The 20,650-nt window shown below is 24.6% G+C and overlaps 6 protein-coding genes across 10 annotated transcripts; 2 read left to right on the top strand and 4 right to left on the bottom strand.

Moving 5' to 3' along the window:
- Window positions 1-2,069: 2,069 nt before the first annotated feature.
- LOC122854181 (immediate early response 3-interacting protein 1) lies at window positions 2,070-3,015 on the top strand. Its single transcript, XM_044154630.1, has 3 exons — window positions 2,070-2,217; window positions 2,588-2,689; window positions 2,761-3,015. The coding sequence occupies exons 1-3, from the start codon at window positions 2,127-2,129 to the stop codon at window positions 2,814-2,816; spliced, it is 249 nt and encodes an 82-aa protein (XP_044010565.1). The 5' UTR covers window positions 2,070-2,126; the 3' UTR covers window positions 2,817-3,015.
- A 1,732-nt stretch (window positions 3,016-4,747) lies between these two features.
- Window positions 4,748-5,711, bottom strand: LOC122854180 (pro-resilin-like). Its single transcript, XM_044154629.1, has 2 exons — window positions 5,578-5,711; window positions 4,748-5,441 (listed from the first exon to the last, which is right to left on the bottom strand). Exons 1-2 carry the CDS (start codon window positions 5,593-5,595, stop codon window positions 4,818-4,820), a joined length of 642 nt encoding a protein of 213 aa, XP_044010564.1. The 5' UTR covers window positions 5,596-5,711; the 3' UTR covers window positions 4,748-4,817.
- Window positions 5,712-10,570: 4,859 nt separating this feature from the next.
- Window positions 10,571-11,241, bottom strand: LOC122854179 (lysozyme-like). The gene is made up of 2 exons (XM_044154627.1): window positions 11,010-11,241; window positions 10,571-10,937 (listed from the first exon to the last, which is right to left on the bottom strand). The coding sequence occupies exons 1-2, from the start codon at window positions 11,148-11,150 to the stop codon at window positions 10,599-10,601; spliced, it is 480 nt and encodes a 159-aa protein (XP_044010562.1). The 5' UTR covers window positions 11,151-11,241; the 3' UTR covers window positions 10,571-10,598.
- On the top strand, window positions 10,876-16,578 carry LOC122854177 (15-hydroxyprostaglandin dehydrogenase [NAD(+)]-like). 5 transcript variants are annotated; one of them, XM_044154625.1, is made up of 7 exons: window positions 10,876-11,591; window positions 15,120-15,226; window positions 15,289-15,412; window positions 15,482-15,588; window positions 15,651-15,824; window positions 15,888-16,042; window positions 16,108-16,578. In XM_044154625.1, exons 2-7 carry the CDS (start codon window positions 15,131-15,133, stop codon window positions 16,220-16,222), a joined length of 771 nt encoding a protein of 256 aa, XP_044010560.1. In that variant the 5' UTR covers window positions 10,876-11,591; window positions 15,120-15,130; the 3' UTR covers window positions 16,223-16,578. The 5 variants fall into 5 exon arrangements, with proteins under 5 accessions (XP_044010560.1, XP_044010558.1, XP_044010557.1 ...); XM_044154623.1 differs by having other exon boundaries at window positions 11,411-11,591; window positions 15,124-15,226; window positions 16,108-16,304; XM_044154622.1 differs by lacking the exon at window positions 10,876-11,591 and adding an exon at window positions 14,801-14,973 and having other exon boundaries at window positions 15,124-15,226; window positions 16,108-16,304.
- LOC122853677 (histidine-rich glycoprotein-like) lies at window positions 12,626-19,808 on the bottom strand. Its single transcript, XM_044154093.1, has 5 exons — window positions 19,416-19,808; window positions 16,634-17,224; window positions 13,377-13,625; window positions 12,937-13,302; window positions 12,626-12,867 (listed from the first exon to the last, which is right to left on the bottom strand). Exons 1-5 carry the CDS (start codon window positions 19,780-19,782, stop codon window positions 12,716-12,718), a joined length of 1,725 nt encoding a protein of 574 aa, XP_044010028.1. The 5' UTR covers window positions 19,783-19,808; the 3' UTR covers window positions 12,626-12,715.
- Window positions 16,551-17,407, bottom strand: LOC122854178 (histidine-rich glycoprotein-like). The gene has a single exon (XM_044154626.1). It carries the CDS (start codon window positions 17,328-17,330, stop codon window positions 16,578-16,580), a length of 753 nt encoding a protein of 250 aa, XP_044010561.1. The 5' UTR covers window positions 17,331-17,407; the 3' UTR covers window positions 16,551-16,577.
- Window positions 19,809-20,650: the final 842 nt, after the last annotated feature.

The raw sequence follows: 20,650 nt of genomic DNA, 5'->3' as shown, positions 1-20,650 counted from the left end.
AAATATATAGGTATATTTGCTTTGATACTATTTAAAAAGGTGAATTTTTATTGTTAATTTTTAATATCTTTTTATTTAAATGATGATACACACACAAATTATTTATGAAAAGTTAAAATATAAAAAGTTAAAATATATTATTCATTTTTCTATTGTTGTTGTTGTTCTTTGTCTTTTTTAACTTGAATTAATAAATTTTTAAAATGTTCAACAGATTTTTTAAATTGACATTGCCCTGATGATCCATATCCGTTTTGATATTGTTCAACAATTTCATCAACTCTTGGAGCTTCATCTGGATTAAATAATCCAACTTGTTCTGGATTAATGACCAAAGCTATTTTTCCTGTTTTTGGATGAAAAGTAAATGGACATTTTAATACATGATTTTGTAGAACTGATATTGGACCAGCTAATTTTGGAAAAGTATATTGTATAACAATTTCTTCAACAAGATATTTACATTCAGCTACAAATCCTCCATTATTGACATTATTATTCATTTGTCTGTCATAATAAAGTAAAAAAAAATTCCAGCGTTGTAAGCTTGTTTTATAGCATTTAAATCCAGTTAAAAGATCTTCACGAAATGCTACTGGCACTTGTTCCAAAAAATATTTTATATTTTTCATATCATTCAGTAAATCTTGTTTTTTTATACATATTTCAATAAAAAATTTGAAGCACAATACAAAATTATCACTGGAAAGGAAAAAAAAATATATACAATTAATATACCTAATGATAATCATATGTTATATTTTTTAATAATAATAATAATGATTACCATATTGAAGGATGATCAAGAGGACCTCTAAATTTTATACGTTTTTTACTATTTCTTGACTCAACACCACTGAAAAATTGAGTGACTTTAGTTCTTTCTTTAACATATTTTTCTCTGGCTTTTCCATCACAAATCCAACCGAATATTCCTCTTCGTTCCGAATAAATCCACACTATATGCTTATACTGCCAATGTTCTACATTAAATTAAAATTTGAAATTAAATTAAATTAAATATGATGTTTAATTTAAATTTATTATTAACATCAACTGTTACCTTTTAATTCTTTGTCCAATATTTTACATGCCAATGCAGCATACTTCCAGCATTTTTTACATATATTTCGTCCTTTACAGCAAGTACGTATTTCATCATAATTACTTAAATCAATATCAATCAAATGTTTTTTAGTAATAATTGCATTTTCCATTATTGCTTCAAGATCATAGTATGATGTAGCGTTAAACATGAATTTACGATTTTCTCTTTTACATGCTTGAAATGAAAGAAAATTAAAATTAAAAAAAAAATCAATCTATCATTATGGAAATATAATAGTTTAAATAATAATAATTACCATTGTTAACATCAAATAAATCAAACAATTCATCAACTGGTAAATAATGATTATAATAAATATTAACATCATTTTTTTGGGCTTCCAAGTTGAACAATCCAGATGATTGTTGATGACGACAACTTGTTGCTGGTATTGATACAATTGTTTGATTTTGTTTAGGCTGTTTATTTAATTTTTCACATGCAGCCAAACCACCTTGTTCAACTTGAGCTGATTTCTGTTGTTTCATTTTCTTCTTCATCGCTCTTTTTTCCATCTTCATCTTTTTTTCATCTTCTTTTTGTTTTTTATCCTCTTCTGCATGTTCTTTTTCAAATTGGATGAATTTATAAGCAGCTTCAATTATCTCAGCTCGTTGTGCTAAATAATTATCAATTGCAGAAGCATTTAGATCACCTTCAGGAATGTATTCGTTGCTTTCAATCCTTTTTCGTTTATATGCATCCATACTTAATTATTGTACAATATAGTTACATGTATTTAGATAAAACTCTAGTCTACAGAGTAAATATTTACAAACGATGTAAAACCCAAAACTCAAAAGGACAATGAAGAAGCTGAATGAGTGAGTGAGAGCTATGCCCTTTTCTCCCCTCTTCGTCTACTACATGTACAAATAACAATGTAAAAAAAAAAAGAAAAAAAAAAAAACACACACACACAGCCTAACGATTTTTACTGGTAAAGTAGAAAATGACGTTCATATTTATTTATTATTATTATAGCTTCTGTTTATTTCAAAAATAACAACACACAAATATGGCCTTTACATTGTGGACACTTTTTGAAGCAACACTATTGTGTTTAAATGCTGTTTGTGTACTTCATGAAGAACGTTTTCTCGTTAAAAGTAAGTTATAATTATCAACAATTATTCAATAAATTTAATAACAATAATTTAAATTGCCATTTAAGTTGTTTAATCATTTCTAACCTCAAAATATATTTGACACGTATTGTGTGAGTTTTTTTTCTTGCCTACACAAAATTTATTTCACCTTTTCTTGCTATTGTTTAACAATAAAAACAATGAGAAAAAAAAATAGGTATAATATTGTTATTCATTGTTTTTTGTAATATTGTTTTATTGCTTGACTAGACTTATTGTGTCTTTAATTTATTTTTCACATGAATATTCATTGTAAAAGAAAACCTATTGTTTTTTAATTTCATGTGTGAAAATATATGATATTTATGAAATTTTTTTCAATTGTCATTAGTTGGATGGGGTGCTCAACAAAATATCCAAGGCTTTGGTGAAACTCCAACAGTCAAATCACAATTGATGCATCTTGTAAGGTCAATTAGAACAGTCACAAGATGTGAGTAATTAAAAGTTCAACTAAAAGCAAATGATAACAATTAATAACAATGATTTTTTTTTATTTTACAGTTCCATTGATATTTCTAAATATTCTCACGATATTAATTAAATTGGTGCTTGGATGATAATGATGATAATGATGACACCAACAAGCCAACAATTAATCCAATAAAAACATCAATTTTTTTTAAATAAAAAATAATATCAAAGTCGTTTGTCGTATGTACATAAATCTCAGGATAATATTTTACTATTTATATTAATTTTATTTCGTTTTTTTTAAATATTTTTTTTCGAGTTAATAAACAATCAGTAAAAAACTATTTAAATTCATATGCATGATTATTTATTAAAATTATGATGCAATTTTTTAATAGTTTATTTGTGTTAATTTATTTTTCTTCAACACAGTTATTGTTACAATTATTTTTATAACAATATTGTTACGAAATAACATACTGTGGTTTTATTTATTTTATTTTAAATTTTTAAAAAGTCTTTGAGAGAGTCAAAAGTGGTGGATATTATTATATTAATCTTGTAAATTGTTTCTTGGTAAATTGAGTCTTCATTCATTATGTTCCCACGATCATTTTACTTTCTCTGTATTATTCTGCGTGTTAACATATTAAATACAAAAATAATATATCATTTTGAATAATAGTTTAAAAAACATTTAAATTAACACAATTAAATTAAAAATATATCATCAAGATTTTATTTATATTATTATTCAACATGTCATTGCATTCCACTTGTGAATCATTGCGTTATTTTAGCAACAAAATTAATCACAAATTGCACATATTAGCATCAAGATGACTCGTCAGCATTTTTAAAATAACAATCAAGTTTTAAAGAGTTCCATAATAGTCAAAATACGTAATCATCAAGATTACATTGACAACTCCTTATTAAACTTGTTTGTGTAAATAAATTCAGCACATGGTCCAGAAAGAAAAAAAAAACAAATTCGAGGACAGTGTTGGTTTGTCCCCAACATTATCAAAGCATCATTCACTTTCGAATTTCGAAATGTATATTTTTTGGTCCTTGTTCTCATCTAGAGATCGATCAGGTTAATTTATTTACGTCATGTCCAGTGCGTTCTTATATATATCCAATGAAACAAATAAAAAAAATTGCATCAAGTGAAAGGAGAAAGGTGGTGTTGATCTCCTCAACAACAAAATAATAACAACAAAACAAGATTCTTTTTTTTTTTTTTAAACGGTGGCGACGTTTTTTTATTTTTTCTTTATTTTTTCTACAAAAAAGCCTTTATACAAGTAATATAAAAAAATAATAATTGCATGATTATAAGTATAAAAAAAAAAAAAAGTACAAAATATTTTTGTGTTTTTTTTTCTTTTTCTATGAGAGAGATTGTTGATGTAATTTTATTGTTGATTATTGAGACAAGTGACACGTGAGTTTTGATTGAATGCCCTAAGTTAACTTGCGTGTCACTAATTTAAATAAAAATATATACAATTTTAATAATTACGAGTTTTAAATGGCAATATTTAGCCAACAATTTCATTGCATCATAATTTTCAATTGATAATTTTTTATTTTAAATTGATACTGCTTCATGAATCTCATAATAATCTGCTTCCAAATTTATTTCTCTCTTTGTGTGTTTGTGTTGTTTTAATTATTTACAAAAACCGTTAATTTACATCGAGCAAATTACGATCATCTTTTTTCTCCTCCATTATTCTCTTTGACCTCCTCAGGTAATAGTTTTTTTTTTTTTTTTTTTCGTTTTTTTTTGGAGTAAATTTCTCCATCGCTTGAGCGATTATTTTTCATTTTAATATCATTCATCATATCCAGAATTATCATTTATTCATTTGATTTTCATAATTTGTATTAAAAAGAAAAAAAAAAAATTCATTTTATCCAGACATTTTTTTTTTTTTTTTTGATATGATTGGCCTAGATGTTATTAATATTTAAAAAAAAAAAACAAAAATTCTCTATTGATATTAAATTTTATTATATTTTTTCTATTCCGATTGGTAATATTATTTATTTTTCTTTTTTTTTTAAAAAAAAAGATAATTTTGATGATGTCTGGTGTGTTTTCTTTCTTTTTAAATATTAATTTTTAATATTTAAATCTAGAATGGAGCTCCATAGCTACCACTTGGTGGTCTGCTTGGTGTTCCATAACTACCAGATGGTGGTGATGGATATCCACCAGTTGGTCCACTTGGATATCCACCAGTTGGACCACTTGGATAACCACCAGTATTACCAGAAGTTGCTTGATGAAATTGTGCAACTTGTATTGCTTGTCTAATACCTTCTAAATCAATACCAACAACACGTCCATTATTTATTGATGGTACACCATATTGTGATGATGGTGGTCCATAACTACCACTTGGTGGTCCATAACTTGAACTTGGTGCATAACCAGAACCTCCAAAGCTACCAGATTGTTGTGATTGTGATTCTTCTTTTAATAAAATTTGACGTATTTGTTCAAGTAATTGTCCATCAACTTGTGCACCCTCGCTTGTTGGATAACCAGATGATACTTGTGTATAACCACCACCACTACCACCTGATGAATATCCACCACCACCACCACCTCCTAATGAATATCCACCACCACCACCACCTCCTAATGAATATCCACCACCTCCTGAATTACCACCGCTACTTGGTCTGTTGTAATTATATCCTGATGATACTGGTGGCTCAGCTAAGGCAACACCTGCCAGACTAATTATCACACACTGAAAATATTTTGTTAAAATAAATATATATTAATTATATATAAATAAATATATTTTGTTAAAATATCACTTGAAAATTATTATTATTATTTTTTTTTGTTTTTGTATCTAGATGTAACACTATTATGATGCTTACCGCGAAAAGTGGATTCATGTTGGTTACTGCAATGCCGTTTTGGCTCTTTGTGACTTTGAGTTAGTTGCACCCGGGTGCTTTATACCCTGATGTTAAGTAGGGATTTATATGGAGAGGGAAAAGTGACAACGAAGAAGAGACGGGGACAGACCTCGAGTGAGAGTAAATGCAGCTCTTCTCTTTTATTATTATTATTATTATTTAGTCCTCTCTTAATTTATTTATTTTTTTTATTTTATTCAGAATGACTTGTTCGTCTTGTGCGTGTATTTAAGGAATGAAAAAAAAAAATCAAATCAATCAATTGCAACAGGCTTTGTTGCTATGATTGAATTTGTTGTTTGGATTCTTCATGAAGTGAAGAATCAAGTGGAGAATCAACAGTGTCCTAGGCCTAGACTTGATACTTGATTTTTGATATTTTTTGATATTAATTTAACAATTTGGAAATTTATTAATTAAAAAATATAAATAAATCATGTTCTCTTTGTTGGTAATTTGATGCATCTTGATACATCTTGATTAATCTTGATTATGTAAAATTATTCTTGGCCTCGATTAAATACTAATTTACGCCAAATCTAAACTACATTACTAAGAAAAAAAGAAACACATTCAATTTCATTTCGAGAGTTAATTTGATTTCGTAATTATTATAATATTTTTTTTATAAAATTACTTTTTGTTTGTGTTAATTATATTCTTCCTGGTTTGTAAATTTTTACTATTCGATCATCGTGAGAAAATAATATTTATTTTCTTTTGTTACTTTTGTTAATAATAGCTGTAATCTGGTTCACTGATTTGATCTTTAACTTTTTTATTTTTTTCATTTTTACATCAAGATAAATGTTGTTAACTATTTAATTTTAAATTTATTTACTCAATATAATTTTTTTATAAAACAAAAATACATTTTTATATCTGATTTAATAAATGTTTTTTTTTTTTTTTTTTTCATTTAGGTCATGAACATTATTTAATTGGATCAGATATAAATATATTATTTCAGCCAATCTTATTCGACCCTGAAAAATGAAATTTTAATTTTTTTAAGCAAATTAATTATGCTGTTTTTGGTGGTGGTATAAAATCTAGATCAACAAATGAAATATAATATTGCAATTTGTATGTGATTTTTGTTGAGGCTGATAAGACTTTAAAAGAAAGTCAATCAAGTTGGACCGAGGACACAACCTGTCCAATATAATCTTCATAAGCATAATTGAATCAACTTTTTTTTTTTTTTTTATTATCATCATTTCCTCTTTACGCATTTAATTTACTGACAAGCGAAAGCGTCAATGTAACATCCTTCTTATTTCCAGTGAAATTTTTAAAATTTTTTATTTCGAATTTTACAAATAAAATAAAGTAATCTACAATCTTTTAATATTTTTAAATATATACTGTACATACTAGTCATCTAGTCTTGAATTAAAATTAAAACCTTTTTTTTAGATAAATAAATAATTCAAGTAACAAGTGTGGTTGATTTTAAACATCAACTCGCATGAGGAAGAAAAATAATGTCTTATGTATACAGTATACTGGTAGGATGATGGTGATGATCATGATTATTTGCTTCCGTGGATTTTAACTTGATGAAAAAAGTAAAATAAAAAAAAAAAGCTACGTAATAGTTGCTTGATTTTATTTTTTGTATTTAGCAAGATGATGATAGTGGATAAGATGAACCAACAAACATGAGAGTTGAATTAAATTTATGTGAATTTATTATTAAGATATTTACGAACAAACCAAGTTAATACATGTAAAGATGCATTTGTAAGTTGTTTTTTTTTTTTATTTTTATTTTTGTCCAGTGATGGTGACCACTGATCGAGAGGGAAAACGCTTTCTTCGTCATGGAATTCGATTATCCTCACGTGAACTCCCGGCCTACTTTGCGAAATACTCAAACCACTATATGCTCTTTTTATCTACCTCATATTTATTATTAATTATTTATTTTTAGATAAATAAATTTAATAGTTGTTTAAATTGTTTCTTTTTTCATACAGACAGACATGATGGATTTTTCATTATTTAAAATGCTAAATAGTTGTATTGTTTCTTGATTTATCACTTTTTTTGTTGTTTTTTTTTTTAATTTATTTTAAATATTTATGAGTGATGGTTTGAGACTTGTAATCAATATATTTTAATTTTTTATTAATGAATTTATTTTATTTATTTATTTATTTATCTTCAGGGTAATGTTGCAAAAAAAAAATTGAGAAGAAAGGGGCAGACATCAAGTTCCCCTGGGGGGTTTTGTAACTTTCGCTGAGACCATGTTCGGGGTCTTCTTCTTCCATTCTCCTTCATTTAATTCCTTTCTTTTTTTTATTGGTGCAATATCAGCCACCCTACTTGATTTTTTTATTATAAAACTGTTATTATATATATCTGTTAAATTATTGGAGCCTTGAGATCTTCATTCAATACATTCACTCTGGATTAAATATTATAACAGCAAAAAAATCATTTCAATTTAATTTTTAAATTTTCAATTTATTTTTATTTCGAAAATTTCAATTTTATATATTAATTTTTAAATTTTAATTGCTATTTTAATTTTATATTTACTCAAAATTATATTAATTAATTTCATTGCAAAATATTAAGATCAGATTTAATTTATTTTTATTTTTTTTTGCAAACACATCGTGTCATTTTTATATATCTCTAGAAAGGCAATGATAATTGCTATTGAACATCTCAGCAAAAAAAAAAAAAAACGCGCATTATTTAACCATTAAAAGAACGAAATAAAAAAATCACAAAAAAAAAAAAATTATATTTATTATTCGAAAGTATTTCTTTCTCGATATGAATGCAAATTTCATTCATTTAATCTTGAATCTTGAACCTTCAAGGATTTTAACTAATTACAATGTTTAAAATTAAAAATGATTAAATATATTTGTTTTATCTATTTTCAACATGGCTATATATACAGAAAATATAAATAAATAAATAAACAAATAAACATAAATAATTACTCAATTTAAAAAAAGAAAAAAACAAAACAAATTTAATTTTAAAAATTTAAACTTTCACAAAATTTTTAATAACCACATATACATGTCGTAAGTGTAATAATTGTTTATTATAAATATTTAAATATATATAAACAAAAATTAAAATATTATTATTATTTTTTGAATAACGTAACAGGCTACTTAACAGTCATGTAAAAAAGAAAAAAAAAAAAAAATGTGTGTTACTGTAACACCACTTTAAAATGATAAAAACAATTCAAATAAAAAAGGTAAAAAAATATATAATTATTATTACTTTTGAGGTGTCTCAATATATGTATTATTGCAATAGACAAATGTGTAACTATAGCACCAATTTAATGTCATGTAATTATCACCAAAGTGGTATGTGAAACTATTGGTGAAACGCTTCCTGTATTTTGTTTTTTTCTATTTATATTTTATCTACTCATAAATGCATTATTCGTGTCATCAAAAATACAAAAATAGCTAAAAATAAAATAAAGAAATTTCGAGCTTTCTTAGTATTTAAAAATATATTTTATTTATAGAATATTCGTTTTTTTTTTAAGGATTTGGGTGAAAGGTATAACCAGACTGACAAAAAAAAAAAAAAGGATTGGCTTGTGACCTTTATAAATATATGAAACAACAAAAGTCATCATAAAAAAAAGGGTTTATAAATGATCATCTGAAAAAATAAATAAACAAATGATTTTTTTTTTTAAATTTTTTTGATAGATAAATCAAGTTAAAATAAAGAGTCACTTTACTTTCATCGTTTTATGTTGAATCGACCTTTCGAGAGGTCGATAGCGACTGAGTTTCACCAACATCCTGAGAATTATTTTTATTCCTTTCTTAAATATATATATTTTTTAAATATTATTTATTGCTTTTTAATTTATATGGTTATTCGATTTAGAATTAACTATATTTTAAATTGTCAAATTCTTTAAAATGAATTCTTTTTTTTTTTAAATAATTGCGCTGCGATTTAATCTTGAGTATAATCATTCATTTTTTTAAATAAATTTTTATGTTGATATACGAGTGATGACCCGGCTTACTCTCACCTGATTTTTTTTTTTTTATTTTTTTATATTTTATTTCAGATTCTATGTAACATTTTTTTACCCCATCGCAATTCACTTCCGCCAGTGAAAGGAGATGTAAGTCGCATTGAAACGCGCTCTTCTTCATGACCACGTAATACACACTAATACCATTGTAAATATTTTTTTTTATTTTTCAATTTATTTATTTATAAAAAAATTACATCAAAATAGATATATGCATTATCCAAATTAACTTTTAAATGTACCTATATAATTTAAGAAAAATATTTTTAAAATAAATAAATATTTGTCATTTATTTATTAATTTATTTATTTATTCATTCGAGTTTAGATAACGACCTTGATCAACAAGTTGCAACTCCGGTTTCAGGTATTATGCAATAATTAATTTGCAAATGATTATTTATTTTATTTTTTTCTCAATATTTGTGGGTATGACGTGAATTGATGAGCTTAAAAGTTAAAATTTCACTTGGTTTTACTACTGTCATCATAGATCATCATCATGATAATAATATGTCGTTGTGAAAATTATACCACTTGAATAATACATTTATCTATTTCATAAACAAATTGTATTACAAAACAATGCACGATTTTTCATTTGTTAATTCTGAAAAACACTTGACAATTCTTTAAATTTATCAAACTAGATTTTACCAAGAAAATTGATTACATCTTCAAGTTGATGATAATTTTTTATTTCACCTATTTTTATATCACAGAAAAATAATATAATATTGATAAAAAAATATAATAAATCATTCTATCTAGTTTTATCTTGGTATTTTATTTTCAACTGGTAAAATTGATGATAACACCTGAATTAATGATAAAACAAATACTTACATAATATTTATTTTAATTTTATAACAATAAGGAAAATAAATTGAAAATAATAATAAATATATTTTTGTTGTTTAAATTTATTGTTTTATAAAAACCAAAGTGGATATTTAAAGCTTGAATATCTACGATTGCGACAATTATTTAAATCAGGAAGTGGTCCTGTTTTACATTTTTTCATCCAATTTTCCCAATATTTAAAACCAACAAGCGATTGTATTTTTTCGGCACAAATAATATCATCACTAATATCATCATTTGCAAAATCTTCACACTTTGCATTACATTTACCACCAGATCTTCCTTTGATGCACCATTCATTATTTTTACTTGATATTTGAAACACACCATATGAAGCACTTGCCAGTGGACCATTTGTTTTAATAAAACGTGTATCTAATCCACTCTCAAATTTCATCAAACAAACCTAATATAAAAACAAGTGAATTAAATTAAATTAGTCAATTTTAAAATGATAATTTATAAATAATATAACAACCCAGTGTCTGATAAATGTCTCTGATATTATTGATGATTTACGCAGCTCATTTGCAGCTTCACACTCTGTTAATATTCTCGCATTAATTTTATCATTAAATAAAATTAAAAAATATAATATATAGAAAATTTTAAACAACATTTTTTAAATTAAATCATCAATAGATTTACGTTTATTTCTTAATTTTTAAACATGTGTTTATTGCGTCGTCTTTTTTATGTATAATGAATATGGAAAAGAAATAAAAAGTGTCACGTCTTTGACCTTGTTTATCTGATAGACATTATTATCTTGAATTTAAAAGAAGGAGAATGTTCGAGTGGGAATGTAAATGATAAAAACATTTGTGTGTTATTAAATACGACAATGTAATCAGAGAAACAGATGTTTATTTTCTTATTGTTTTTCGATATTTTCATTCAACCAGGAAATATTACGTTATAACTAGAATAAGTAATATAATTTTTGCTTTTTAAATTATGCTTGTGTAAATAAAGTAGTTTAGCTTTTTTATGATAAGGATATGGTGATAGTGTGACAACATTCCAAGTTGCTATTATAATTATTAAAAATAATTTCAAGGTAAGATATTTGTATTTTATTTAAAAAATATAAATTAAATTAATTATTTTTTTTGATAATTATTTACGCATATATAAATATTTTTTTTATTTATTTTAAAAATACAAATCAATGAGACACAATTATTGATAATTATTTGGTAAACAGATTTTATTTTTGTTTAATTATATTTAATATTTTTGCATCGTTGATAAATATTTTGTTGTTGATTTTTTTCGATGCCTTTGCATTTATTTGTCCAATTACTCCAATATTTAAATCCTTCTTCTTGCCAAATTTTAATTGCACACGAAATATCATCTGTGATTCTATCGTCAGCAAAATCTTCGCAACGAGAATTGCATTTGCCAGATTTTTTACCACGTTGACACCATTTATTTTTGAAACTTGGTATTGACACCGTTGATAATTGATAGAAAACAATAATTACAAGCTACTTACTTGATGACATTGTTGTATTTATTTCTAATAACAATTTCATTTTTATTTTCTACAATAAATATATTTTTTTCAAGCATATTTTCAATTTCAATAATTTTATTTTTATTACACAATATTGTTAATATTTCAAAAAATACAATCGACATTCCAATTCCAACTGCAACAAATTCAACAACTCCTTGTATATTTAAATATTTTTTCATTCTAATAAATGACACTATTTGTGAGATAATAAATAAAATTTGCATCAACAAAATAATAGATGAATAAAAATCATAAATAAATGATTTAATGTAATTTAAATTTCTTGGTTTTTTAATTCCAAAATATTTAAAAATTGTAAAGCTAGTATTAAAATATGACATTATGTTATTTAAATATTTTCAATACTAAACCATCAACCCTTTTTTTTTTCATTTCACTGGTATAAAAGTTTACAGGAAAAACAAACATCAAAACTTTCAACAAATAAAATTAAATAAAAGCCTAAAATTACCAGTTTCGAATTGTCTCTTTTTTATTTAACTTTGGATAAAATTAAATAAAAAAAAACAAATACATATCAAGTGGTAAATTAATTATTGACCTTTTTTTTGTTCAACTGAAATTGTAATGATAAAAAAAAATTAACTTGACTGAAAATAAATTGAAAATTGAAAATTTGAATGAAAAAATTAATAAAACTAATGATGGCCTTTGGAGAAGCCATGTTTTTTTCCATGATGATGTTGTCCTTTTTTTCCATGCTCTTTGTGATGATGATAATGATCATCATGTCCATGTTTTTTATGATGACTGTGATGATCTTCATCAAAATGTCCCTTATCATGATGTCCTGGAGAAAAAAAAAATGAGAAAACAAAATTAGCAACACAATAATTAAACAAATAAATAAATAAAATACCTTTTTTTCCATGATGATCATGATGATGACCAGAATGATGATGTCCACCTTTTTTATGATGTCCATCTTTAGCAGCATGATGCTCATGATGATCACCATGTTTTTCATGCTTTCCACCTTTATGATGATCATCATAAAATTTATGCTCTTTATGATATTCATCTTTGTGTGCTTTTTTATGAAAACCATGAGTTTTTTCTCCTTTTTTATGGCCTTTTTTTTCACCATGTTTATGACCTTTATGACCATGTCCTTTTTCATGATGTTCACCATATTTACCCTCTTCATCATGATGTTTTTTTTTATGTCCACCATGTTCATCATGATGTCCTTCATGATGTTCTTCACCATAATGTCCTTCATCACCTTTTTTTTAAAAAATCATTTAATTATTAATAAATAAAACAACTAGTTTAGGAAGTTTCTTCGTATTATATTACCTTTTCCATGATGATGATGTTTGTGATAATCTTTTTCTCCTTTTTCACCATGTTCATCATGATGATCCTCATGAAATTTATGTCCACCACCAGATTCATGATGATGTCCATGTTCAGCAGCAGCTGTATCTAAATCTTGATGTTCTTGTATTTGATACTGCAAACCACATGATGTTTTTATGACAATACATAGTATCAATAATATTGGACATAATTTATATATTTTAAATATATAATATTTATTCATTTCTTGTTGCAGTCATGAAATCAATAAACCAACTGATTAATTACATCTTAGAATTATCCTTTTATAGTCATTTAACTACGTAATAATTTCATTCGTTACGTTTCAATTTCCACAATGATTTCTTTCGCAAACTTTCGATATAGGACAATTTTATTTTTATATAAATACAACAATTAAACAAACAAACAAACAAAAAAAAACACAAATTATTTAAGAAGAAAGTATTTGATGTACAAGTTAAAAAATTAATTATTATCATTTAAAAAATTAATTATTTACATGGTGATTTTGAGATTAAATGTTGGTGCCTTTTTTTTTTTTGTTTTTTAAATTATTTATTAAATTAATTAGGAAATATTTAAAGACTTATTCTTGGGGCCTTGATGTAATCATCTAAAAACCAAGTTTTTTTGTTTTTTTTTTTTTTTTAAATTTTAATAGTATGCTTGAATAATTTGTAAACGGTTGAGTGAATTAAACAATATTCAAGGAGAAAGTGACAGTATGAAGAAAAGATGATAAAAAAAATATATAAAAATATATTTCATTGTTTGATGCAATTTTTAAATTGGCAAATGTATTTTAAATTTAATTAGTAAAATTGAAAAATGTATTTTTATTTTGTTTGAGAAATTAAGTGAACAATAAAATGGTCCATCAATCATAAAAATAATCAAGTTAAATAATAGACAATGGACATTTCATCTTGTCTAGCATCAATAGTTACAGTGTTCAACCTCCTTGCCAATTCTGCTCGCATGTTACAGTATATAAAATAAATCTTGTCTAGATGTCCAACAATAAAATAAATCAATTTAAATAAATAACAATCTAGACATGCAACAACATCAATATATAAAAATAAAAAAAATCAATATTTAATTATACAACTTTTAAATATTGTTTGTTTTACAAAAAATAATAATATTTCTATTGATAAAAAAATATAAATGTTGACTCGCTCCAACGCCTTGAACAATCAATATTCCACATGTTCCCAAAGGTAGAATGACACCATCAAGTCATCAAGCAATTCATGTATTAACCATGTAGAAAAATAGGGGTAGTCTGAAAATATTCATCCCTCACTGTATTATACACACTGGGTGGGATATAAACTCCCACTTGTAATATTTCAATAGTTACTAATACGCAGACTCTGTGTCGTAGAAAAACATGTTGTGGAATATTCACACTGTTAGACAATCCAAACAACTGGTGAACTGGTGTCTCACTGGTGACATTGGCCACACCTTGAGATTATTTCCGTCCTAAATAAATTTAACATTTTTAATTATTATTATTTTTTAAGTAATTATCAATAATTATTCATCAAAACAATTCATCAAGGTTTGTTTAATTTATATAATTATTTTTTTAAATTTATCTGTTTATTGTTGGTGTTGGCTCAAAGGGTGAGGTAACTTTGCCAATTTTAAATACAAAAAAAAAATACAAAAGACTTGGAAAAATTAATTAATATCAATTGATTTTAGATAGAATTTTTATGATGGAGATTAAAGGACGTGTTGCACTTGTTACTGGAGCAGCAACTGGAATTGGAAAAGCTTATGTTGAAGAATTGCTAAACAATGGTGCATCAGTAAGTGCAAAATAATATTTTTAGTAAATAAATGCATTTTTAATTTGATTTTTAATAAATAGGTATCAATATGTGATATTAATGCTGAAGAGGGTGATCAATTAGCAAGAAGTTTATCATTAAGACATGGTAAAAATCGTATTTTATTTTGTCCATGTGATGTTACTGATTATCCTCAATTTGAAGGTAATAAATTTAATAAAAAATGCCATATTAAATATATATATTTTTAATTTTAAATAATATTATCAACAGAATCATTCAGAACGACAATTGCAACATTTGGTCGTTTGGATATTGTTATAAATAATGCAGGAATAATGAATGACAGATTTTGGGAACTTGAAGTTGACATTAATCTTGTAAGTTGAAATTGATTTTTGTTGATTTAGCAATAATAAAATATAATTATTGTATTTTAAAGAATGGTGTAATAAGAGGAATGTTACTGGCTCAAAGATATCTTGGTATTGACAAGGGTGGTCGTGGTGGAGTTGTCATAAATACTGGCAGCAACACAAGTCTTGATCCATATGTTAGTGTGCCAATTTATTCAGCAACAAAATCAGCAATTGTCAGTCTCACAAGAGCTTTTGGGGTAATTATTATTAGGATATTTTAATTATATACATTTATTTTATTGATGATTTATTTTCAACAGGACAAATATCATCTTGATGCAACTGGTATAAGTGTCATGTCAATATGTCCAAGTGCAACAAACAGTGATCTTGTTCGTGACATTGGAAAACAATTACTTGTTCCACGTTATGAAGATGCATGGCGTCGTGATACAGCATCATGTGTTATTCAAAAGTAAGATAATAAGCTAGTTGATTAATTAATTAATTTATTTATATTTATTTATATTTTTATTTCAGAGCTGAACATGTTGCCAAAGCACTTATTCATGTTTTGAATAATGGAAAAAGTGGAAGTGTTTGGCTTGTTGAAAATGGACAACCAGCACGTGAAGTAATCATGACAAAACAATAAATTATCTGCGCATACTTAAAAAATAATAATATATTAATTATAATAAATTTTCATACCGTCTTGTAAACGCACAAAAAAAAATTTATCAATAATATATAAGATACATAATATACTTAATCAATTTTAAAAGAAAATTTTTGTTATACAAATAAATTTACAAATTAATTATGTTTAGTTTTTTATTTTATTTTTTAAGTGTTTTTATATTTTATAATAACATATTGTGATATAAATAAAAAAAAAAAATAAAATAAAATATCATTGTAATCGAAAATATTAATATAAAATAATATTTTATAATTTTTTTTTTTTTTTTTTTTTATTTGAAAATAATAAAATTAAAATGAAAAATAAATTAATGTCCTTTTTTGTGTGACCATTTTTTTTGATCATCATGTCCACCTTTTTTACCATAACCATGATGATGATGATGATGATCATCATGTCCATCTTCTTTTTTATGTCCTTTATGATCATGATGATGATGGCCTTTTTTATGATGTCCTTTTTTACCATAATGATCCTCATGATGTCCACCTTTATGATGTCCTTTTTTATGATGATGTCCTTTTTTATATTCATCCTCATGATGTTGTCCACCATGTTTTTCATGATGTCCAGAATCATGATGTTCATCATGAAATTCTTTATCTTTTTTATATTCATCTAATTTTTTAACTTCATGATGTCCTTTTGTACTGTGGCCTTTTCCAAAACTACCTTTTTCATGAAATTTATGTCCCTTCTCACCTTTTTCACCTTTATGATGATCAGAGAAATAACCATCATCATGATGATGATGTTTTTTATGTCCTTCTTCTTCATCATAATGACCATGATGATGTTCTTTATCATGATGTCCTTTTTTACCTTCATCATGACCATGATCACCTTTGTATCCTTTATCACCTTTTTCACCATCTTCAGAATAATGATCATCATGATGCTCTTCACTGTCACCTTTTTCATAATGATGATTATTTGCAGCAACAGCTAAATCATCTTTATCATTGTTATTTATTTTACGACTTGATACTGTTATTATTAATATACTTGATAATAATAATACAACTGTCCAGACATTTGACCACTTGTCAATATTTCTCATTTTTTTTTTTTTATTGATTTTGTTGTACACACTCTGCAAGTTGTTTATGTTGTTCAACAACTTAAGACGATATTTTAATTTTATCAAGCTATTTATATAGATAATATTCTTGGAGAAATCGAAGCAATGTAACATTTTATATATTTAATTGAAAAAAAGTACTAATCAATAGAGGGGAACGATAATTGTCTAGATATTACAAAATTTTTTTATACTTGTAGACAGATTTTTTTTTTTTTTTTGAAGCTGTTGCTGTTGAGTGATTTTAACAATAAATTATCTAATCGAAGCAATGAATTTGTCATCAAGTTGTTATGTGGTTATTGCTCCCAACTTGATAAATTATTTATTAAAATTATATCAATTTAAATTAGTAAAATTTAAATTTAATTATAAAAAAATTCCAATAAACTTTAATTACATAGTTACAAAATTAATTGATAATTTCAAATTATTATATTTTTTGTCAATCAACAAGTTTTTAATAATAATTACTATAATTAAATAATTTTAAAAAATATATATATATTTTAATAAATAATTACAGTAGTTATACATCAAAAAAAAAAAAAAAAGACATTTATTTTGATACTCTTATTGAATGATTTGAAATACATATTTTTGAATATCGCATGCGGTTTAGATGTAGAAATATGTACAATCTATTAGGAGTTTAGAATAGGCAAGAAGGTATATTGCAATGTTATTTCAACAAAGAGGAAGAGGAGGAGGAGGATGATGATACCTTTTGTAAACGATGTTACCCTAAAACATTTTCCAACGAGTCGATGAAAATTCATTGAATAGTATTTGAATTAGAATAAAATAATATAAATGTAATAGATGTAATAATTAGAACATAAAGACTAGAATATTATTCTTGTAAAAATCTGCAAAAGTTGTTATTGATTATTTTTTAAATAGAAAAATATTTATTTAATTTATTCGATTGTCTTAAATTTTAAATAATTTATTAATTTCATATTTCAATTGTTATTAACTCATGAAAAAAAAAATAATTTAAAGTATTTTTTTTATTTTAATTTAGCACAAATAATACTATTATTAATTATTATGTGCAAATTTTTCCTATATATTTTAATAGTTATTTTATTCAATTCTTTTTTTTTCTAATTTTAAATTATACATATATAATTATTAATAAATATGTTGTTATTAGATAGTAGGCTTATTTATTTACACTATATTTATTTATTTATAACTGTCTCTTTCTTTTTCAAACATAGGGAAACAAAAATAGAGTTGGTCCTGAAAACAGTAGTATTGCGTAATTTTAATTTAAATAGACAAATAGATAAAAAAAAAATTTGTTTAAATTAGTAATTAAAAATGCAAAAGTATGAGTGCCTAAGGTTAACCCGTTACAAACTTGAAAGGGCTCAACAGGTGAAAGAAGACCAACATATAGAAAGATTAAGCATAAGCTACATCTTTTCCTTTACGTCAACCCGCCCGAAGGCGTGACGCACCCCCCTGCACTCCGAGTGATGATATAAAATTGTTTCTTCTATATATAGAAACGATTAGCGACTTCACCACATGCGAGAAAGCTTTTTTTTGGCCATCTACTAGTCATTTGCGTAACTAATTACATATTGAATTTTATTTATTACTGTTTATATATATATTATTATTTTCTGAAGTTTATATATTATATAATATATATATTATTGTTCTCTAATCTTCATGGATTAGAAAGAATTTTTTTAAATCTACTTTGAAATTGATTTGTTGTTGTGTGGTTGTTATGCTGTGGTGGTGATATGCGCGAGGCTTTGAAAAATCGCTCGAAAATAAAAGGAGAGTAAAATAGATAAGAAGGTATCTTCTTTCGAAATTAAATATTAATCAAAATTATTAATTAACAAATAAATAAATAAAAATATAAATAAACAAATTTCCAAAAATTAATTTTACATAACAAAGTTCAAACAATATTTTTTTATTATCTTTTATTAATTATATTTTTAATAATTTAACATTAACATTTTCATTAAAAAAAAAAACGTATATTTATTAATTAACATTGAAATATATATTTATTTGTCAATTTATATTTTTATTATCGTTCATCAGATGAATTATTCATCTCCATATGATCAACTCCAGGTGGTGCAATACCACTGTATCCAGCTGGTAACATTTCTGCATCTGGTTCAGCTTTTAATGCAGCAGCAATACGTTCATCATCATCAACAACTTTTAAACTTTTATTTTTTGGTGTTGTTGTTGTTGTTTTTAATTTATTCCAAACATTTCGGTTTAAACTTTCATAAATTGGAAGATAATAAAATCCATATTTATTTTGTACTGCTTTATAATCTTGTAATTTTTTATTGCCATTATTATCTTTTTGATGACTCAATGATAGCTGAAGATTCGAAATAAATATTCCAATAATAAAAACAAATTTTATAATTTTATTTAACATTTTTATTATTTGAAAAAAAAAATTAAATGATTATTCTTCAAGTTTGTCTTTGTTGAATAATTTATTTTATATTGTATTTATCAAGTGAAATCACCACTTTATATTCCAATGATTAATTAATCAACTAGAACAATTAAAAATTGCGAAATAAATTTATTTCAAATCATGTGGTTTTCATTACAGCAACTAAAACAAAAAATAATAATTATGCAAACAATAAATAAATAATACAGGACAAATTATTGTTGATTAAAAATTTTATTTCAAAAACTGGTATTAAAATTGACTTATTATAAAGTCACGACATCAAGTCGACATAGTTAGACTTTTAACTGTGTAAAAAAAAAAAAATTATCTACTTGATTAATTACACAATGGGTATTTTAATTATTTTATAAAATGATATATTTAATTTTTTAATTAATATATCCAAATAGTAATTGGATAGTGAATTTAATTGTGTGATTAATCAAGTTCCAATGATTAATAATTGTTGATAAAAATACAGTTAAAAGTCTAGTATAAAGTCCTTACTAATATCCAACTTTTCTTGATGTCCAAATATTTACATTCAATTGTTTTTTATATTAATCACATATCAAAGTAGTTATAATTATATTCTAGGTATCATGTTAAATTACGTCTTTGATTTTAAATAAATCCAGGTCTTGTTGGATTATTTAAACCAGACAATTTTTTTTTTCTTCTCAAATTACACAACTTTACTTGATGCAATGTGAAGCATTTTCTTTTTTTTTTTATAGTTAACAATGATACACAAGATACAAGACATATTACAAAATGCAAAATTCAACATCTTTGAATTTTAATGATAAAAAAAAAAATTATACAAACGTCGTGATAATTA

Source organism: Aphidius gifuensis, linkage group LG4 (genome assembly GCF_014905175.1).
Source record: "Aphidius gifuensis isolate YNYX2018 linkage group LG4, ASM1490517v1, whole genome shotgun sequence".
In the NCBI taxonomy this organism is placed as follows: Eukaryota; Metazoa; Arthropoda; class Insecta; order Hymenoptera; family Braconidae; genus Aphidius; species Aphidius gifuensis.
The sequence above is the reverse complement of the archived record's forward strand: the minus strand, read 5'-3'. Positions and strand labels throughout refer to the sequence as shown.

Excerpts from the sequence above, each read along its gene's own strand:
- LOC122854181 (XM_044154630.1), top strand. The coding sequence starts at position 2,127 with ATGGCCTTTACATTGTGGACACTTTTTGAAGCAACACTATTGTGTTTA. Across the intron at positions 2,218-2,587 it reads AGAACGTTTTCTCGTTAAAA|TTGGATGGGGTGCTCAACAA; the intron begins GTAAGTTATAAT and ends AATTGTCATTAG. Across the intron at positions 2,690-2,760 it reads AATTAGAACAGTCACAAGAT|TTCCATTGATATTTCTAAAT; the intron begins GTGAGTAATTAA and ends TTTATTTTACAG.
- LOC122854179 (XM_044154627.1), bottom strand. The coding sequence starts at position 11,150 with ATGTTGTTTAAAATTTTCTATATATTATATTTTTTAATTTTATTTAAT. Across the intron at positions 10,938-11,009 it reads AGACATTTATCAGACACTGG|GTTTGTTTGATGAAATTTGA; the intron begins GTTGTTATATTA and ends TTTTTATATTAG.
- LOC122854177 (XM_044154625.1), top strand. The coding sequence starts at position 15,131 with ATGATGGAGATTAAAGGACGTGTTGCACTTGTTACTGGAGCAGCAACT. Across the intron at positions 15,413-15,481 it reads TGATTATCCTCAATTTGAAG|AATCATTCAGAACGACAATT; the intron begins GTAATAAATTTA and ends TATTATCAACAG. Across the intron at positions 15,589-15,650 it reads TTGAAGTTGACATTAATCTT|AATGGTGTAATAAGAGGAAT; the intron begins GTAAGTTGAAAT and ends TGTATTTTAAAG.
- LOC122854178 (XM_044154626.1), bottom strand. The coding sequence starts at position 17,330 with ATGAGAAATATTGACAAGTGGTCAAATGTCTGGACAGTTGTATTATTA.
- LOC122853677 (XM_044154093.1), bottom strand. The coding sequence starts at position 19,782 with ATGTTAAATAAAATTATAAAATTTGTTTTTATTATTGGAATATTTATT. Across the intron at positions 13,626-16,633 it reads TCATCATCATCATGGTTATG|AAATGAATAAATATTATATA; the intron begins GTAAAAAAGGTG and ends GACTGCAACAAG. Across the intron at positions 13,303-13,376 it reads ACATCATCATCATGGAAAAG|GTGATGAAGGACATTATGGT; the intron begins GTAATATAATAC and ends TTTAAAAAAAAG.